At 37.8% G+C, this 22,332-nt stretch overlaps 1 protein-coding gene across 1 annotated transcript; it reads left to right on the forward strand.

Annotated features, from left to right (window-relative positions):
• Positions 1–7,349: 7,349 nt before the first annotated feature.
• Positions 7,350–9,194, forward strand: LINGO2 (leucine rich repeat and Ig domain containing 2). The gene has a single exon (XM_008495822.2). The coding sequence runs from the start codon at positions 7,374–7,376 to the stop codon at positions 9,192–9,194; it is 1,821 nt and encodes a 606-aa protein (XP_008494044.1). The 5' UTR covers positions 7,350–7,373.
• The last annotated feature ends 13,138 nt before the right edge of the window (positions 9,195–22,332 follow it).

Genomic DNA, 22,332 nt, shown 5'->3' on the forward strand with positions numbered 1-22,332 from the left:
AAACTTCAAAGGGAATCCCTGTTTTTCAACATTGGAGATACTGTCCAGGTAGCAAAGGTGTAGACTTGACTGCCATACTGAGACAGTTTTAGAAGAAAGACTGTTTCTTTCAAGATGAAGATAATCTTTTGCTGTAGAATTGCTGTTGACAAAAGATTATGTTCCTTTTCTTTAATCAATGCAGTTAGCCTTCCTAATGATTTGGGTTTGAATTAATTTATTCAGACTGCATTACTTAGTACAGAAATTAAAAGGAAGTATAATATGTAACATATTCACTTTCTGTTGTTCAGTGTCTTGTTCATGGCAGCAGAACTTTTTAAGGTTCATCTGCCTGGATACACTGTGAAACACAAGATCCTCTGTGAAGTGATGAACCCTAACATGCAAGAGATTTAGGACTGCTGTATTTCCTCAAAATAACAAATTAGTTATTTTCTTGTAGCATGTGTTTCTCTCCTTTACTACAACAGCATTGACTTGCTTTGCCTGTAATACATTATTCTCAGTATCTAGAGCATTAAAATCACTCGAGAATCATCAGTTCAACCAAGTCTGATGGATTTCTGCTTAATGTTAGGTCAGATTACAATGACAATAAAAATGTGGATTCTTTTACTACAACATTCACAATTTTTGAAGTCACACATCTCTCAGAACACTATGATGCCAAATCTAGGTATGAAGTTTAACTGCAATGCTTGGGTGCTCTTCCAATACTAAGCAGCCCCAACAAAATGCAGGAAAAAGTGCCAGAAACTTCACTGTTTTCAGAGACATAAGTCGGTATCTTTCTCCATTATTGTATTTTAACATTTAGGTGCACTAATATATCTATGGTAATGGTAATTGTGCTATTCTTGTCCTTGTTATTGCATATTTACCTCTTAGTGATATCACTTTTCATCAGTATAATAGGGTTACTACTTACTGTTTATGTGAGTAAACAACTTGGCAGAAGCAATTTTGGGGAAACGTACCTTTCAATTATATACTTTTGCATTCAGAAGGAATAGATGGAAGAAGAAATATGCGATTCACAGTAGTTCATTAATTTATTCAATTCAGAATTCTCTATCAAAACCTCTTTCCATGAAAATATTTGCATTTTTTATGACATAGGTAATTGTGTGGATATGGTAGTACTCTTACATTGCCTGTAATGACTTATGTCATTAACCTATGGGAAAATTTCTGGATTCTGCTTTACTGCAAAAGCCTCTTTTGTAGCTGTTCTTATAACTGCCCATGTATACTTTTTTTAAACCTCTTTACCTTCAACTTACGAACAATGGCAGTGGGAATGTCATTCTGTCTGCAATTTTGCAAATGTCTTCACTTTCTTTTCCTGTTATTTATGCATGAAATGTTTCCTGTCATAGAATCGTTAAGTTTTATTATGTTTTCCTTTGTATTTCTACCCAACATTAACTTCCTCTGTAACAGCAACAACAACAAAAAAAACCCACAAAAAAGGCAAATCAATATTGAAAACATTGGGTTAGAGACAGAGGGTGTATTGGTGGCTTCATTTCTTTGCTTAATTTGAGATTATCTGGAATTCTAAGTCTTGAGCCACTAATTTGTGTCATGTAATTTTGGCATTTTCTTATCTTCTGTTGCATGGCATGCTTGCTTCTTCCACTTTGCTTCAAACAATAATCTAAGGATGTGACTTAAAAACTGCACTGAGTTGCCTAATTTTGTAACACTTTATACCAAGATTTTAACCAGTCTTACAATAATAGTAGTGGTTAAATGTTATTTTTATGTTTTTTCTCTTTCTGTGTCATGTCTGTTATAATGGGGTAATGGTCTTAGCCCCAAACTTATAAGTATAACCATGGTACAGTTTAAAACATACTGTTCCTCCTGGAAACAAATGCAACTTGAATATAGTTTTTGAGCTGGTGTTAGCCCAGGAAGCTTTTCCTGATGACTTATTAGAAGAGAATGATCCCAGGACTTCAGAATAGTTGAAATCTTTGTTTCCAATTCAATGAATAGGCAGACTAGGGGTTGTTGCTGTTGCTGCTGCTGATGATATCCAAGGTTTCTTTCAATCTATTAATTATTGAAATACAGATAAACAGCTAATCTTTTGCAGTTCATTTAAATGCTGAGATTATTATAAGATGAATGAAGGGATGGACAAAAATTTCCCCACATAAGCAAAAAACACCATCTGATTAAAGAGATAGGGAGGTTAGTACACCATAGTTCACTTGAATCATTTCTGACATGCTCTGTTTTTAAAGAAAAATCCTCCTTTAGAGAGTGTCAGGGTTGACTTGGCCTATGAGCTTGGGATCAATACACTAAACTTGACTAATTTGCTGGCACAAGACTTAATGAGTCAAAGACTTTGTTAAACATTTGCTCTTACATTGAAAGACCATATGGCAGGAATGTCAAGCTGCACTGTTTAAGCAGAGAATGCCACACTAAGGATTTCATTTATCCTCCTTGTGGCATTGTGTCTCACTGTAAGAACATTCCTAAATGTCTAATATTTTCATCTTTCTTTTTTGACTGTCCCTAAAACCATTTCTGTTTATCTCTGTAATCTTCCCAGCCTATTAGCATTCATCCTCTGGGCAATGTTTCCCACCATTGCCACCTTGGTGCATCCCAGCAGCAAGAGCTTATCAGCTTCCCTGTCCTTACCTGGTCTGGTCTACCATCACAGAAGGTAGTAAAGCCAGATGTGCTAGTCTTCCAAAATTATCTTGAAAGGTAGTTGATACATAAGGTTGTAAGTAAAAACCTTCCCAAACTATACTTGGCTGGGCAAAAATTTGCACCACATTGGTAAAATCTTCAGTAGTTTTATATGCTCATATTCAATAACTGTCTACTGAGCACGAGTAAAGTGTTTTGTTGAAGAGGTTTGAGCAAGGATTTTGACTTACTGCTTGCTGAAGTGTGACACATGTTGATAGAAAAGGCAAAGACAGGACCCTTCATACTCTTCAGTTTTCTGTTCCATGCTCCAAAAATAAATGCTAAAATTAAGCAAGCATAAAGAGAAAGAAGCAGTTTGTACAGGAAGACAAAGTTATTTTATCTCAGCACAGGCTTATAGAAAATCCACATTGATGCCTTATGCCTTGAACAATGCAAAAGAGAGATGCAGTTTAAACCACATTTAAAATAGGGACTACATCTGGTTCTCTTGAGGTGAATAATCAAATCAAGTCAGATACCTGTCATAAAACGTTTAATTCTGGAAAGTTTATTTAATATAATTATGTTTTTGAGAAAAGAATCTTAGAAGAAAAATCACCTCAACATTAGGCAAAATTTTCATCTCTGAAGCAGTCCACTGGATTTTGTTATAGCTGAAAAGCTGGGACAAGAAAAGGGAAAGGTGAGACAAAAACTACCAAGTCAGAGCACCAAACATGTAACTAATGATAGTTATGGATATTCTGACTCTCACCTTTTCTGGCTAAAGTCTGGTCCCACAGAGTACCTCAGCGCTGGATTGGACAAAGAGAGAAACCTGGTCAAATGCACTGTTGGTTTCATCTATAAAGGCTAATTCTGGAGGAGCATTGTGTTGCTTTTTGTTTATTTATTTAGTGTATTTTTTCAATTTAAAAGCTAAGATGTACTGGTACATACACATTCTTGTAAAGCATTTACAGGTGGATTCAAAGTTGTAGAGCTTTGTGCAAAACTATTTGCATTTCAAAGCAGTAGAGATGGCTGTTTTGAGTGAGATCACACAGAGCTATTAATTAATAACTGTAATGAGTTCTCTTAATTGCATACTGAACTATGGCCAAGGTCCTGTGTTGAAAAAGAATATTAGCCAACAGTAACAAGGTCTTGACTTTGGACTTCTGAAAAAGAGTGGAACAAAGACCAGAAGGAGGTAGATAGTGGATACTTTTTAATAAGGAATTTCTTGATGTATTTAATTTCCAAGAGAGTGTATCAGGGTGTGAAAAAATCCCAGAAATGTTGGGAATGTGATTTTATATGTTCTTGTTTACATTCAAGTAAATAAAACCTGCAGATTTATGATTATTTATTATATTATTAGAATTTTTGTGCTAACAAGCTATACTTTCAGAGAAGTATACCACAGCCCTGGGCATAGTACACAAGAACAAGCAGAAGATATTTTGTCTTACATGTATGTAAAACATATGTATACTTGCAAGCATATATCACAGTGAAGATAAGTTTTATGAAAGGTGCAAAGAAGGATAATGAAGTAATCATGCATATGTTTAGAGGAAATTCCTATACTGACAAAGGATACAGTATGAAGTGCTGATCATTTAAGCAGGAAAAAAAGATGAGGTTTAAACAGTGACACCAATAGTTCATCATCAATTAATTAACATCTCACAATTTTCTCACATTTCAGAAGAAATGTGGGAAGCCATTTTTCATTGTAAAAAATCATCTTACAGTGAAAAATATCTTTCAACAGTGTAATTTCATTAAGATTTTTGAACAGTAGCATTGTACTTTATTGGATGTATAATAATAATAAGCAATGATGATCAGACTGACACAAAATACACTTTAGTGGTGAAGATGAATCCTTTCAAAATCCCTTCAAAATAGTCTCACACTGAAGACTGAAGGGAAGCTCCGATAGTGATGTTACCAGATATTTCCTGAAAATACCACTTCACAGTGCATAAATTGAAAATAGACAGTATGCAGCAGCAGGTTACTATAGATATCTCCCAAAATTCACCTTGTCCTGCAGAGAATCAGGAATCTTTAAGTAGCTCATATTTCCTTTGCCAGTCCTTTTTACCTCTTGTTCATTATTTGTACAATTGAGATAAGGTTACATATTTTGCATAATGAAGATAAAGTCATTTTTGGACAAAGCAGCTGAAAACTTAGGGTGTAGTCATAGGCATGATTAACAAGAAACATGGTAGTATCATCTAGATCAGAAAACATAAATTCCATTTGTGCTTTTTTCTAACCTGTACTTATCAACAAAACAAGTATCAAACAATAAAACAAGTAATCCTTGTTTTTCTAGTCTGCAATTTATCATAATATGCTATTTTTCTTTATCAGCATGTAATTTACTCCAGTTTTTTTAATCTCAGTTCTAATTTTTGCTTGGCTGTGAGTGCATACACACTCACAGGTATGCACCCTTACAGATAAATGCATATCCATCTACACTTGTGTGCACAAGCTCTTGCAGAAGGCAACTGTTAATGTTTGAAGAGCTTTATTAACACTACATTTCTGTACTTAAGTCACAGCCAAATCACTCTTATTATCTTCTATACTGTCCCTCTTCTACTTTACATTTCTCAGAAGTTTTATTTTACAGGCCTGGATAGCCGCAAAAAAGCATTTCATACTTTTGCTATCTAAAATGAACATTCCAGGGGTCCTTATCTTCCACTGAACTTGTTTACTTTGTGCTTTATACATTAGGTGAATAGGGTAGGAAATGAATTACCTGCATGCTAGAAGTGAACACTAACCTCACAGACAGCTCTGAAAGTAACAATCAGAACACCCAAAAGCCTCTTTGATCTGAATTGATTTCAAACACCAAACTCACAGACTCCTATCGATTTCCAGTTTTAACTTAATGCCTAATGAAGTGAAGTTTATCTCTGAAAACCTTTGTCACAGCTGGACAAAACTAGCCATAGATACTTGCAAGACTACAGCCTAGGAGGAAACTAAATGAATCTCAGCAGGTTGCCCTTCTAGGACAAAGCTGAAATGTGCTTTTATAGGTAACACATAACAAAGAATATTCTCCATCCAGGTCCTCAGACTACATCACAAAACCAGCATGCAATTTACCTCCTATTATTAGTCTCTGAATAGTAATGTCAGAGGGGAAAGCAGAAGTCACATTAGTCAAGAGTGACATTCTTCCACAGAGCCATGAAAGGAGTAATATATGCACCATTTATTTATGATCAATCAAAGAACACAATTTATATGCAGCTCCAAGAGAATTTTTTTCACTCAATTAGGTTTTTAACAGTCAAAGAACAAGAGCTGTTTATTACTTAATACAGTTACAATAATGCTGATACCAAAGCACTCTGTTTATTTTGAGGATTGTTAAAATTGGAATAAGATCAAAAGATAAAAGTGTCTGCTCCTTTTCTCACATGTTGAGTTCCTACCCTTCTGATCATTCACAGTCCGAGAGGGTAACCCTCATCTTCCAGGCAGGATGATTAGTGAGGTTTCATTTCTCAACTTGTTTGCCAGTGGAGTGCAGTTCTGTCGAAGCACAGTTACTGGTGGGATTTTCTTCTTCATCAGTCTGGGGCTTACTAAATATTACTTTTATGTGTTTCCAACAGCTTGTTTACTAAAATAACTGTTTAATGGCATCATAAACTTAGTGATACTGTATTTCTTTAAATTTTTGCAACCTTCACTGGTGATTAACCCTGTAAAGTACAGCCTTTGGAGAAGGGCAGTTCATTTAATAGAGGTTATCTTTATTTCTACTATTCTGTTTTAACCTGAAGACAATAAATAAATCTCTTACTAGCTGTGATTTTCATGGAATCTGTTTGCTTCTTTTGTACATTCTAATGCTCAAATATAGTCAGCTCATCTTTTTTTTTCACTCCCTCCGAACTAGTTTACAAGGTGCATTCTTTAAATGCTCTCAGTTCTTTTGTTCTAAAAATCACAAAAAATCCCTCTGTGCAGTAAAAGCAAGGAATCGATTTGTCCTTAACACAAATTCTAATCACAAATACACCTGTTCTTTCTTCCTCAATTGAACCACTGTATATGTGTATGTGCAAACAAGCTCCATGTATTTACAGCTGTCATGTATGCAATAAATGTTAAAAGGAATATTTTCACTGCCAAGGAACTACCTTTTCTTGAAGATAATATGACATTAAGGTTTGCCTTAAAACACTGTTGTAAATAGGAAAGACAAAAGGCTAGGTTTATATCACCTCACAGTCACCAAATTGTGTAAATTTATCACAGACATGATTAGCCCTATATACGAAACACTGGATGTCTACCTGTCATTAGTTATAGAACTACCTTGAGAAAACCTTGAGTAAGGAAAAAATAAGACATAACTTCCTTTACTGTTTCCAGTAAGAAAATCTGTTTTGCCTCCTCTGATATCTGGAGAGGAAATGCTGGATAAATAGATACTTTGATGATCCCTATGATTGTGAAGGAAAATCAGATTTCTTGTTGCCATTCACAATAGATCTCTTTGTTTTATTTCAGATGAAAACACAAGTGCCTGCTTTACTATGGCTCTGTAATATTGGCAGAGATCTCATTTTGCTGTACTTAACTTCTTCCCTTTTTTTCCCATCCTCATTCCCACAGGCCCGTGTGACGGAGGGTTAGACCGGATCAGTGGAGTCATGCGTCACACAGCAGTATTTTGCTGGCAGCCATTCCTGTGCCTGGCTGTGCTGCTGATCTTCATGGGCCCCACCATAGGTTGCCCAGCCCGCTGTGAATGTTCAGCACAGAACAAATCCGTCAGCTGTCACCGAAGGCGTCTGATGTCCATCCCAGAGGGCATTCCCATTGAGACCAAAATCTTGGACCTCAGCAAGAACCGACTGAAGAGTGTCAACCCTGAGGAATTCATGTCTTACCCTTTGCTGGAGGAAATAGACCTCAGTGACAATATAGTGGCCAACGTGGAGCCTGGGGCCTTTAACAATCTCTTCAACTTGCGCTCCCTGAGGCTCAAAGGAAACCGTCTGAAGCTGGTCCCCCTTGGGGTGTTCACTGGGTTGTCAAACCTAACCAGGCTCGATATAAGTGAAAACAAGATTGTCATTTTGCTGGATTACATGTTCCAAGATCTGCATAACCTAAAATCCCTGGAGGTTGGGGACAATGATTTGGTTTATATATCACACAGAGCCTTTAGTGGACTACTTAGCCTGGAGCAGCTCACCCTGGAGAGATGCAACCTCACAGCTGTACCAACAGAAGCTCTTTCTCACCTCCACAACCTCATTACTCTGCGTCTGAAACATCTCAACATAAATGCTTTGCCTGCATATGCCTTTAAGAGACTGTTTCGCCTGAAAGACCTAGAGATAGATGCATGGCCCCTCCTGGACATGCTACCTGCCAACAGTCTGTATGGTCTCAACCTTACTTCTCTCTCCATCACCAACACCAACCTGTCTGCAGTACCTTACTCTGCTTTTAAACACCTGGTTTACCTGACAAACCTAAACCTCTCTTACAACCCTATCAGCACCATTGAAGCTGGCATGCTCTCAGATCTAGTGCGTCTGCAGGAGCTTCACATGGTGGGGGCCCAGCTACGTACCATTGAATCACACGCTTTTCAAGGGCTCAGATTCTTACGCGTGCTTAATGTGTCCCAAAACCTGCTAGAAACCCTAGAAGAGAATGTATTCCATGCCCCCAAAAGCCTTGAGGTTCTCTGCATTAACAACAACCCCCTGGCCTGTGACTGCCGTCTCCTTTGGATTTTACAGAGGCAACCCACTTTGCATTTTGGAGGTCAGCCACCAATGTGTGCTGGCCCGGACAGTGTCAAAGAGAGGTCATTCAAAGATTTTCACAGCACAGCTCTTTCCTTTTACTTCACCTGTAAAAAACCCAAGATACAAGACAAGAAGCTGCAATACCTGATAGTAGAGGAAGGTCAGACAGTGCAGCTGCTGTGCAATGCTGACGGGGATCCACAGCCCACAATATCCTGGGTTACCCCACGTCGGAGGCTGATCACAACTAAATCAAACGGAAGAGCCACTGTCCTAGGAGATGGCACCCTGGAGATCCGATTTGCTCAAGACCAGGACGCTGGAATCTATGTTTGTATTGCAAGTAATGCAGCTGGGAATGACACCTACTCGGCCTCCCTTACAGTGAAGGGTTTTACTTCAGACCGTTTCCTTTACGCCAACAGGACCCCTATGTACATGACAGACTCCAACGACACAAATTCCAACGGAACCAACGTGAACGCCTTCTCTCTGGACCTAAAGACAATATTGGTGTCCACAGCTATGGGCTGTTTCACATTCCTGGGAGTGGTTTTATTTTGTTTCCTCCTTCTTTTTGTGTGGAGCCGAGGGAAAGGCAAACACAAAACCAGCATTGACCTTGAATATGTCCCTCGCAAAAACAACGGTGCTGTGGTTGAAGGAGAGGTTTCTGGACCACGAAGGTTCAATATGAAAATGATTTGATGGTATTCTGCTAGCAGTGCTTTTTCTGTGGCATTAAAACCAATTAAACCAGCCTGGCATGTGAAATTGCTGGGCAGATGCAGCTTAATGCAGCTGTCACTGTATCAAAAGGTTACATGAAAATGGAAAGACTATTTGTGGGTATACAGCAGAGCCTCCAGACCTTGAGGCAGATATGTCAGGGCCTTTCATAGAACTGGTAAATTGTACTAACTGTTTGCATTGCAAATATTGGCATTCTGGGGATATCAGCAATGAACCTCTGGCTCATGCTTATGGACAATTGTTCAACATTTTCTACCACTACAAAAAGAAAAAGAAAAAAAAAAAAACCAAGAAAGCCTACAGTGTAGGATTTACATATTTAAAGAAAAAGGCACATTTGTCTAAAACATACTCCACAGTGAAATTTATATCTATAGATCTCATTTGGTAAAACCTTACATTATCCCTTGGTCCAGTACCACAAAAATTGGTAGTTTTTTAAATCTACATCTATACTGTGTACATTTTAAAGCAATACAAATGAGAGGTTATGCTTTTAGATATCCACCAATACTGACCCAAGTGTGATGTCACCTTCCTTTTAACTACCATCTGACCTAAATTAGACTCTTGTAGTTCCCAATTAGAAAAAACATAAGGTATTTTTCTCCTCATGTAGAAGGCCAGAGATGAATAGTTGAGAGTAAAAACACTCAGCTCTTTTGATCTTCTCTTCATATAAATATGAGGCCTGTGCCTAGTTTTGATACAGAATGGAATATTTTTTATATCTGTGATATCACACTGGACCAGTTTACTGTAACGTACCCCTGGATCTCACCCAGGGAAGGCAACCCACTAGACATTGCTGGCATAGAGGAGTTGAGTTCCGTCTTGAAGAGAGAAAGGTGTTTTTGTTAGGCCTGATTTTAATTTCAAAGCTGCTGTTAAAATGCTAATGTGAACTGGACAAAAACAAAGTACACTATGCGTTCTGCATACTCCTTGGGAAACATGGGCAAATTATTTATACAAGTGAATTGAAATGGTCAAACACTCTGCTATTAGGAATGAACTCTTCTCCAATGCCAAATAAACTATGGTTGCCCATGCATAGTATGGGGATTATAATGCTAAAATAATGTTTAAAACATGATAGCCTGGAAAAAGATACCATCCTGCGAGATCTAATGAACCTCTAGTCACTGTCATTCTCATCTTGTATATTTGTAGATAACACATAAATGCAAAGCTGATTTCCAAGAACAGATTACTTAGCTATTCTTGATGCCATTTAAATAATTATGTGGTTATGTTTCTTTCAGGGGCAGTATCTTAGAGCAAGGAGGCAAGTTTTTCCAGGTTTTAGGAAGCTTTTAAAATGGAGAGGAGACAGAAGTGGAACACTAGTTCAGTACAAGTAATGGGGTTTTGTTTTGTTTTGTTTTGTTTTTCTTTTATACCTCTAGACAACTCAAAAGGCTGAGCTGAAACTTTATTTTTTATTCTTTATCCTGGATACCACTACTCTTATTTTCAAATTCTCAGTAATTGGAGGTTACAGTTTTTCAGCCACCACTCAGTTTTCCAGCAATTATGAGCCATTGGTTTGCTGCTAAATGGTTGATAATAAATAAAGTTTATAAATTTTTGGCATAACCTGGAGTAAGGATCATAGTGAGTATTAAAATAATATAATACAAGTAATTCATTTTAATATGATTTTAAAACTATGTCCACTCTTAAAATTAGATTTCAGCACTTTGAAACCAAAGTCAGGCTGACCTATAATGGGATGTAGGTGCTTCTAAAAATAGTACCCACATTCTTTGGCAGAGATTTTCTAAGTAGGATAAAAATCTCCAACTCCTCTCAAGGGAAATGTGCCAAAAGTTGTCAAATCCAGCTGCAGTCCCCAGGTGTACCCCTAGCGTAGCTGTAAGGCAGTTTCGTCAACCTCTTTTCTTAGTAGTTGATCTTTGGTTGCACAGTTGCTTTATTGGCCAGACTGCAGAGGATACAAAATTTGCAAGAGTTTGTTAGAATTTTCTTCATTTTAGTTGATTTTAAATTTAGAGTTGGGTTTTGTTCTTTTTTTTTTTTTTTAATTCTCTGAACTAGAGAGTTGGAGATTTATGCTTAAAACTAATCCTCTTTGTTCTATGACAACTTGTAGAACATTAATAAAATGGAATAATGGAATAACCCCTGACTAAATTCTAATACCAGTTAAATTATTTTTGCTGTTATAATAGCCACAGCACTGAAGTCCAAAACTCTAACGTACCTTAATGTGGGCAGCTAAAGAAACAAACGGGGATAAAACAAATTGTTTCTGAGCTGCTCATTGAAGACATTTGCATGTGCCTTTCCCTTGTAATTGTCATTTCTTCAATTGGTTAGCTATTGCCCCTGCAGTCATTTCATGTTAAATGTTAAAATTAATGTTAGAATCAAAATTTCTCCCTAATTCCATACAGTTGCAGCTGGTTGCTTTATGTTAAATGACACAATAAAAAAAAAAATAAAAAAAAAAAAAAAACAGAAAAAAAAAACCAGAGAAAAATGTGCTTTTAGGAGTAATTATTAGCTGCTGAATTCCCCTATTCCCTTAGAATGACTCTAAAAAGTGATTGCATTGTTAGTTCACTGCAAGGATTTCTGAGCAGTAATGTGCTTAGTTACCTTTGTGAAATGTGTGCTGGTGATGAAAATCACCACTTGATCTTGCTGAGCACTTACCTTGCAGAACTGTCAACGTTGTGTGTATTGCCTTGAGTTTAGTCAGTATTCAGTTTTTAAGAATCAGTGTTTGCTCTCTGCCTCTAGCAATGTTCTACTTTTTGCAGCCTACTTATTTCACAAGGCATATGGCATCTCTTTACAGAAGTGAGAACAGTAAGACTTAGAGACGAGCTTTATATTGCTCCACACAGACTTCTTTATATGTATTAATGGGAGAAATGCTCACTGTGGCTCTTTTGGTTGAAGGGGGAATACAGTGTCAGGGTCAGTCCCAGATAAGCACTCTGTGTTCAATGCTTTTAAGAACAGTGGCTTAATGCCTATCCAGGCTTTTGTAGGAGTACTTTTTACTCTAGACATGCTAGTGAGCAAAGAAATATCACACTTATCTTACTGCAGGGAAGAAAAAGGACTGGACTGTTAGGAGGCACCTGACCACATGAGTCTCCTGTCATACATTCAGAAACAGGCAGACGGTGCTTACTTGCCATGAAAAGAGGGAATTAAGGTTTTTCCCCTACCTCTAACTTGTACACTGGTTGCCCCCCATGCTGGCAGAAGACCAAGCCTGAATTTACCTGGTGGCCAGTATAAGAGGATTCTGAGTAGCAGCTATAGTTCTGCATAAAATATTAAAAGCACCAGAGAGACCTGAGAAAGCAGATAAATTCTTGACAATAAATCGTGTATGGGCAGTCCTGAGAATCCCAGAAATATGTTTTGAAGTCCACTTCCATAGACAAATACTCCTTTTCTAATGGGTGACAGTACAAATGCTCAGACTTCCCACAAGTGAGTTGAAGAGGACACTGCATCAATGCATTAAGAAAAGAGTATGCAATGATGTAAGGACAGATCGCAACTAAGCAGCATCCCACCTTGGTCTTATTTTTAGGTTTTGAGCCAATTCTCTTTTCTTTTTTTCCCTTTCCTCTCTTCTTATTAAATTGGCAGCATTTTTTTCAGAAAGGTTTCATGCACAACATCAACTCAGTTGATTAAGACTAGGAGAGCACTTCTACCCTCTGTTCCCTACACCCTCATTCACAAGTGCTCCCAGTGCCAACAGGGTAAGCAGTTCCAGGTACAACTGAAATCAGTAAGGAGACTCTGATCCTATAGAGAACTGTTGAGATGACCTGATGTTTAGCTTAACATTTTTTTTAAATTAACTTGAGGTCATTGTCACACTGCCATTCAAAATTTCCTTCATTTAAGTGAATGGCAGCTGTCTTTTTTCCTTATTTCTTGCATCATGGTCTTACACCACCTATGATGGCAACAATTATACTACACTAAAGATAAAGATAAAAAGACAAAGCATTAACTGAAAATCTAGTAGAACAAACAGTTTCTGGCTGCTCAAGGACAACAGCAGCTTCTATCAAAAACAGACAAGAAACTACAGTCATGTAGTTGTCTCATCCACTCATCATGTGAAAAAAGAAATGGAACCGTCCCTCAGCCAATCATTTAATAGACAATCCTTACTCATTTTTCTTCAAAGAGGGCAACATTTGTGCAACAAAGCTACAGTCTGTTCCACTTCCCTTTCCAGTAGCAAGGAGGAAGGAAGGAGATACTTATTCTGGTCAGTTTGCTAATTGTCTTTTCTTTTTGTTGAATGATTCTAGTCTACCTGGGGCTATCATGATGACTACTCTGTAAATTCCCACCCTCACAGCTTACAACATGACTTGACATGGAGTATCAGTGAAAGGAAGGCCAAAAGGATCCTGGCTTGTATCTGGGCCCCTCTCCACAAGAGAGACATTGAGGTGCTGGACCAAGTTCAGAGAAGGGCAACCAAGTTGGTGAAGGGCCTGGAGAACAATAAATAGGAGGAGAGGTTGAGGGAATTGGGAATGTTTAGTTCGGAGAAGGCCGAGAGAGACCTTATTACTATCTACATCTACCTGAATGGAGATTGTAAGGAGGTGAGGCTTAGATTCTTCTCTCAAGTGAACAATGACAAGACTAGAGGAAATGGTCTGAAGTTGCACTAGGGGAGCTTTAGACTAGATATGAGGAAGAATTTCTTTACTGAGAGAGTTGTAAGTAATTGGAATAGGTTGCCCAAGGAGGTGGTGGTTTACCATCCCTGGAAATACTTAAAAACTGTGTAGATGAGGCTTCAAGATTTCAAGATGTGCTGTAGTGGGTGATACAATTATTGAAATATATATTTTATTGGGAGGATGCTATCAGTTGGATGCAGTGATCTTAGAGATCCTTTCCGACTGTGACAGTTCTGTGATTCTGAACACATGGGCAAGCTGTCCCTCCCCCCTGAACTGTAACTTGTGTCTTCTCACATAGAAGAACCAGTGCAGATCAGTATTTTAGAAATTGTAGCCTACTGCAGCTAATCCATAGTTTTGCCATAAGAAAACATGTGGGAAGACACTGGACGTATTTCAGTATCCTAAGTAATGGCTCTTTGTGCTGAAAAGAACTAGAAAAGAATTCCATCTCTAAAAACATCTTTAAAAAAGGGAAAGGGACTGGTTGCTGGAGAACCATGGAAACGATGAATGAGGTTTTTTCAAGTTAGATAAGCAATTTGGATGCCCTCTTCCTACCACCTGAAATAAGAATTACAAACTCAGCTATGGCAGCTTAGGAGAATCACTGCCAGTTGTTTCAGTGATGAACACTCCATGTCTCGGTCTCCTAGCTCTGCCCTCTTCCCTTCTCGGTTTCAAATTACTGTGATGACCAATGAAGATCTTAGGATTTAGGTTTAGTTTCACTGCATGTTTACACAGATCTTGGAATCTTGATCTTAAAGCAGTATTTTAAGCCCTCTTCAAGGCAAAAATAAAAATAAAAGAAAGAAGACATTTGAGTAAACCTCTTTCTGCAAATGAAATGAACCAACTTCTATGAGGTTCTTTCTACAGAGATAGCAACATGCCAAAAGCAGCCTGCAGGTTGAATCTGAGTTTTGTCTTTTTCTTTCCTAAAAGCGAGTGGTTCAGTATAAGCCAGATGGAAATAAAAATCTGCATTTATAACCTCAGCAGAATAAGCCAGGTCTTGCATAGTCTGAAAAATGTTCCATGTTATTTCAGCTTAAATTTAAGGATACTTTGTCCTTTATATTCAAAAAGTTCATAAAAGAGCAAAAAAAACCTGACTTTTACTTCATAATTTGATTGTGTTTATTCAAACTAGTACCAAAATTGTAATGGAGACGAAATGTTGAAACAAGAGACTGAAAATAGGTTTTGTGCTCTAGATAGGTGACATAAATCTGGACAATTCCCCTTCACACCATTCTCCTTGGTCACATTAGAAATTTGATAAAGGAATCCGATCTTTTCATCTTCTCGTAAGAGGCCCCATTTTGAAAAATAAGCAGAACTTATGTTTTAGTTGTTTCTCACCATGTGATATATCATCCATTCTGGTTTAATTTAGTATTTAGCATTGCTAACTGAGTTTGGAAATATGAAAATGTAGATTCTGGGAAGCAAAATGAAAAAAAAAAAGAAAAAGAAAATCTGCAACCTCAAAGAAGTCTGCCTATATCTGTGTGTGGTATTTGCAAATTAGCAACATTATTTCCTCACACAGAAGCCAAGAATAATGGTTTGAAATTTCAAGGCCCCTCTGAAGATGCTTGTTAACTTGTACACACATTAATAATTTTCATCTTTCAGGAAACAAAATTTATTGGTTCTTAAAGAATTCGCTTATGCCATTATGGTACTTTGAAGCAAATGACACTTTAGCTTCATTACACTGGGCACCGTGTAAGTAGGAAGTGAATGACAGCCTTGATCTGGTGAGCTTACAGCCATATGGTAGGAAGCTGACTCCTAGGCAAGTACATAGGATAGCAAGTCTCTCATGGTTTGAGGAAGGAATGCCATAGTGCATATATATTAAGATATCATCACACTTACTGAAATCTATTTGCAAGCACATGTAGTTCATATGTATATGTTTGTGTGTGAAAAGAAAGAGTTATATTTGTTTTGGTTTTTTCTTACTTCAAGTATTAAATGTATATTGTTTTTTAAAAGGTGACAAGTTTAAGCAGAAAAAAATGTGTTGTAATTTATTTTAATATATATGATCATGAGTATGAATGGGAAATGAAACAGCCTTGCTGTTATGATCCATGAAGCGCAAAACAAGTTGGATTTGTCCATAAGTTTGCTTCATGTGTGAGCAAAATATGCTAATATAATGAAGGTGGGTGGGGGGAAAGGGAAAAAAAAAAAAGAAAAAAAAAAAAAAAAAGCTTTGTTTGTCAAGACAGTTGTCCTGATTGTCATTTTAAAGTTACTTTAGGGCTTATGTCATGATGTGTACCATACTTATCCAAAATGAACCCCGAATAAATAATTCTGTGAAGTGGCAAAATTTACTGGGAAAAGTGAAGAGAATTCACACTACTTTCCTTATTGGAGCTGATTACTCTTTTTTTTTTTTTTCCAAGGGCTAGTGAGAGAAACTTAGATGAGAAAAATGCAGTGTTCTCAGGACCAGACCTGAGGTCCTTCATATCTAGCCTTCACAATAGGTTATCTGCTCAGACCCAACACTCTTGAACTAAGAATATAAACCATTATAATCAGAAGGAGAAGATTCTAACAGGTATTTTTCATCTACTTCTTTTTACATTTCCTTCATTGCATGGAGCCCTGAGACACAGAGAAAAACCAAGGTAATATTCAGATGTCTTTTGGAATTTTTTCTCCTAACAAAGTCTCAGTCAACAAGCTTTCTCTCACTTTCACTTGCACAGTGTATACAGGTAATTGATGGATACATGTAAATGATGAATCACTAATCAGGCTAATGGTGCAAGAAAAAAGCCTGCTGTTCCTCAGCACCAGGGAGGGACAACACAGCAGAAAGAGAGATTTCATCAGCTGTTTGCCACTTGGAAGACAGAGAATCTGCATCTGAAACATGGTTTTTAAGGAAATCATCAGTATCCAAACTCCATTGCACCAGAAAATTTAAGGAGTAGTAAGTACATTCTTTTGAATATGAAAGCTACTCCAAACCTGAGTCTCGCCACAACCCACCAAATCTATGGCAGAGATCAGTTTTGAAGAAGGACAGGGGCCATAGACTAAACTATTGCTACTGCTGTTCTCCCACTCCCAAGTGCTTTTGCCAGTGGAAATTTTGCTTATGCTTTCTAGGATCATCTTAAATAAGATTTATCAATCATGAAACATTATCCTCCAAACTAGGGTCCTATTCATTAGTAGGGGAAAACAAAGCTGTTATTGCTACCTCAGGAAAGGAAGGTCAGTGCTGAAATCCTGCTGGATTACTGGGAGCAAAAGACAAGCAATGTCTGAACATGAGGCCTTCTGTGCCTCCTGCATTTGCATTTTACAAGTCTGAAAGATTTTGGCTGACTTGCACCACTGTTACCTCCTCTGCAGCAGAATGTCAAATGCAAGGAATCTGTGGGCTAAAGTTAGATCATGCTAAGAATCTGCTTTATTTTCACAATCTTTTCATTTGGCAAGCTGATTCACAGTCTGCACTGTACTAAACTACTACCTTCAGGTGAAAAAGAGTCATTGCTTCTAACACTGCATTGACACCACCTGAGTTTGAAAAGAATCTTGAGTTTGTTTCCTCAAAGCATTCCTCTAGCCTAACTTTAGATTTCTTTTATACAATCTAAGCTACTTTCTTGGACTACATGACACTGTTTCAAAAGGTAGAACCTGTTCCCATATGACAGAATTTAATGTTTACTTTCAGTTTCTTAAAATAGAAGGATCTACTAGTTTTCTCCATTGTCACTGGGTAGAGAAAAGAACCATCACATCAGGCAATATAATGTTCATTAAAATTATACACATTATTTATTATACACAAAATAATACACATTAAGGCCAGGGTCTAAGCAGAAAAAAAAGTGCTATCCAGAGCTACTTTTTCATTAAAAAGTTGTCACATCTATAGATAGCTCTTAACAGACAAAAACAACATCAGCTTTAAAAAAGCACCCAAAATTTTGTAGAGCACAGTCATTTTCATAAATTTTTGAGAATACTTGTACTATTACAGATCCACTGTGGAATATTTGTTTCACAGTTTGTAGGCCTATATTGGATACTACAGCAGCCCTTAAATAAACCAATCTTGGCATCCAAAGTCTATTTTGAGAAATATTTGGATTTAAGATTTTTTTGTTTGAAAAACGTAGTGGGAAATTGGAAATCATACTACCAATTAATAAACTCGATTCACATAGATGGAGTTATTCTCACATGGGAAGATCCTCACAGTGAATTTTCTGCATCATAAAACTTTCCCACATACAGCTCTAGATGACATACTGGAAAAAAAAAAGGGCTTTATTAGTCTCCTCTGCTACCTGCACTGGGTAAGAGGCTGGTAATTCATTCTGGGAAGACACGAATAAATCTGAAACTACTGGATTAAGAAACACAGAGTTATTGCAACGGGCCTGATCTTGCTGTTTACAAGCTCAGCAGCAGGCTGACAGATTTGGTCTAGGATCCTTCTTTCCTAGATATGAGATTCCCCATGGAAAGTCTTACTTTGTCTCTGTTCTTGGAAGGATAAGCTTCAACCTTAGAAAACGGGGGGCAGGAGGGAATGTAATAGAGTCACAAGTTAGTAAAATACAAGGTAGCAGAGAAGAAAAGAAATTAAAACTTGCATAAAAGAAAACATGACAATGGTACTTAGCAGCTTGTCTAAGTAACTTTGAAATTATTTGGGTTGGCAGGAGCTGGTTTATTAATTAGTAGCTAGGGGATATGTTCAGCTAGTTAAAGCTGTAATCACCAGCTGGAAGATCTTGTTTACCTCATCAGTCCCTAAATGGAAGTTATATTTTTCTGAGCTATTTTCCAATAACTTTGCTATTTATATAACTCAAAAGCACAAGTGACGGAGAGCATCCTTATTTTATTACAGGAAGAAAATTATTAAAAAATTAATCTATTACTTTTGCTATGAGAATTCTTTGCTCTATGTACAAAGACTAATAAATTACATCCATTATGTAAAGTATTACTATCACTAAAACCAAACAACATCTCTTCTTAAAAAGCAGACAACCTTTGGTGTGTCCATATAGGGCATAAATTCTAATGCACTGCAAATAATACTTTGCTTTTATACAAAACTGGAATGCCATGCAGAAGGGTTAGAGAAAATACATCCCTTTAACCTATATACAAGCTTGCATTTTAACGGGTCCTATGGAATCTTGTGTTGGCTTTCATGAGTCTGACAGGCTGCCACATTTTGCTAAAGGATATCAGAGCAGCATTTCCTAACTTGGGCAGGGCATAGCTGTCTGCTAGAAACACAGGCAGAAGGCTGGAACTCAGTATTTCTGAGCTGTAATCGAAACCCCAGGGCTCTATGTCTCCAGAGAATACATTAACAATATTTACCTTTCAAAAGGAAGATTCTTCCTTTTTCTTAAGCATTATAAAACCAAGGAGTTACAGTTCAGCCATCCCTGTGTAAGGAATGACAATTTTGTATGTAGGTTGATATGCAGTAATAGATCAGACAAAGAAAACCTTTTTTTACGAAATGCAACCCCTGCTGCCCAAAGTGCTCCTGATGATGATGGGCAACAGCAGTGGTGACAGCAGTGGTCTAACCTGCAGTCAGCATTTCCAACAGCTGTAGAATGGATGCTCATGCAGAGCAGCAACAATGTATGAAAGAAAATTTTCAGGAAAGGTGTACACCAACTCGACTGTCTTTTTGTGATTCAGTGGTATATTGCATGAAAGGATCTCTTAATGCCTTGTTTAATCAGTGGTTCTGCAACACTTGAAGAATGTGATTCATCTCCTGAAGAATCCATAAATATTTGTTGCTTTACCTTTGATTACTGATGAGAGATGCCAAAATTAATGCAACACTTTAGATGCCAGGTTGGCAAGTGTCACACTAAACACTCAGACTACTACTACTACAGAAACATTTCCATTTAGTCCATTTAGTCCTCAAAACTACCAAAAAATGGTTCCATAATTTCTCTCCTCTCTAATCAATCTTATTAAAATAAAGCTAGCACTCCCACAGGTTCTCTAAATTTCTAAAAGATAAATTAACAATTATCTACTTTTCAGATCTCTGCTGCCATGTTTTTCATAGGAAATTTGTCCTAACACTCTTTTTACTCTGTTTGCCACAACACTCAATCATGGCTAAACTTCATCTTCACCTTTCAAGACTACTTTGTTTATACATGAGCCAAACATTTGGAACTGCTCCATTCCCCGCTTCTGCTTTAACACTGAATTATACTGTGAACATCAGTGAAGTACATGATAGTTGATTGACAGTTACTGCCTCTTATCTAGCACTTGCTGGGAGCAATTTCTGAAGTAAGGGCCTAACCGGCATGACTAAAAATAACAACTGGTGTTTGGGAACAAGATTAAGCAGCATACATCCATTCTGCCATTCGAGACCACCACCAACTGAAGACATGGGAAGACACGTGTTCAAGTCAATGAGAACTGAAAGGAGTACTTGCTGAATATGCATGCCACCTTACAGAACTCTACATGAACAGGCATGTGAGACATGATTTTATCTTTAAGGCTAAACACACTGAAGCAGAAACCAAACCACTGCAAACAGGAGGAGGGCAGGCATTTAAAAAAAGAGAAAAAACATAGTGATTTTTCTCTGCTGGGCTTTGAGATATAAGGATGAAAATTCAGAAAAAATGGATAAGAGATGTACTTTCTGACGGGGAAATATTTTTCTCTAGTGTGATAAAATGCTCCCTCCAGGCCCTGTCTTAACACAAGGATTCTCCTTTCTTCTTATAAAACAGAAAAGCTACAAACCACTTCATTTTGTTATAAGTATTTTCTTACAGTGCAGTCTGTTCTGATCAAGAGAGCAACCCTTCCTGGATTTTCAACAGCTATTGTAATTGTTTTTCATATAAAGTGATTTTAATTGTAACACTGTTCTGCTACGGCCGTATTGTCTATGTCCTTCCCAATTGTCAGCTACTTTAATGAAGAAATAAAAGCTCAAAAGCACATTGTTGTAATTGATTTCTGTGTTTCAGTTGCCTTATCAGAAACAAGGTTAAGACTTTAATCTCAGGTGCAAAATTAAAATACTTTCTTTTTTAAAAAAAATGAAAATAAAAGAAAAAGATAAAAATCCATTATCATTTCATTAGTGCTGTTCAACATAAAAGTTTTAGGCTGTCATTCCAGCCACCTGCTATCTCTTTGGAAAAATGCATAGCATTCCAGTTAGAATAATTATTATTTAAAAAAAAAATATTTTTCTTTAACATTCCAAAGAGGTTGGATTTCTTGCAGATGTAAACCTAGTGTCCCCCAGTTTGGACAGCACTTGCCATTTCAGTATCATCTCCCATGCTGCCTTTTTCCCAGTTTCCAGCCAGATTTTGACTGATGGGCGCACCATTTGGTAACCCCATCCAATCCCAGGACTGGCAAGAGTAGGGCTTTGTCCTGATGCCTTTACCTAGACGAGCATAGAGAGATAGGATCTGGGTGATAGGAGCTGATCCAGGCCCTGATCTAGGGCCCTGTAACTGGTCCCCACCATGTTTCCAGCCCTTTCCCAGATGTCCACCCTTCCTATGCTGATCACCATTGCCAAAGAGGAGTTATATCTGCCCACAAGGACAGAAACAATTTTTCTTTGGAAACAGACTTGTCCTCATCCAGCAGCCAGTCCCTTTCTGTCCAGGACTGTCACTTCTCTAATCTGGTTACTCTCCAATGTCTTTGGCCTCCAATGTCTTTGGTCATGGCAACCAATCTGTAGGGAGGAGGCAGGAGTACTCAAGACACAGGCAAACCTTGGCGCAACTGTATTTGACAGCTACAGAGTTATTTCTAACAACACAATACTTTAATAAAAGGAAGATTCCCCAGGGGCTTAATCGGCCTTTGGGGCAACACCTCCAAGTCCTGGGTGACTATTTCTAAACACTAATACTGGTAAGAAGACAAAAAATTAGGGGAGTGAATGGAAAAAGTCATTGCGGGACTGTGTAGAGGCACAGATGCTGGTTCTGCCAGGGCACAATCAGGGCAATTGCCACTGGCACAATCAGGGCAAGGGACCCAAGCAATGACCTGTGCTCCTGTTGTGCCCAGTGCTCATCCCCAGTCACTGGCAGAGCCTGTCCCAGACTTGTACATGCCTGGACTCCTGCTGAGCAGGTGCCTAAGTCCTGGAAGACAAGTGAGGCTTTGTCTGGTGCTGAGTTCATTCTTAGGGGCTGCTGGTGACAGCTTTTTTGTGCCCATCCCCAGAGCTGTCACCTGTGTTTGCCTAGTCCTGATCAGCTCAGGCATCTGGGAACCATGGGGAGTACTTGCAGCAATGTGATACAACAGGCCAGTAGGAAACTAGGATAACTCCT

Source organism: Calypte anna, chromosome Z (assembly GCF_003957555.1).
Source record: "Calypte anna isolate BGI_N300 chromosome Z, bCalAnn1_v1.p, whole genome shotgun sequence".
Lineage (NCBI taxonomy): Eukaryota > Metazoa > Chordata > Aves > Apodiformes > Trochilidae > Calypte > Calypte anna.

Coding starts and splice junctions, on each gene's coding strand:
- LINGO2 (XM_008495822.2), top strand. CDS start 7,374: ATGCGTCACACAGCAGTATTTTGCTGGCAGCCATTCCTGTGCCTGGCT.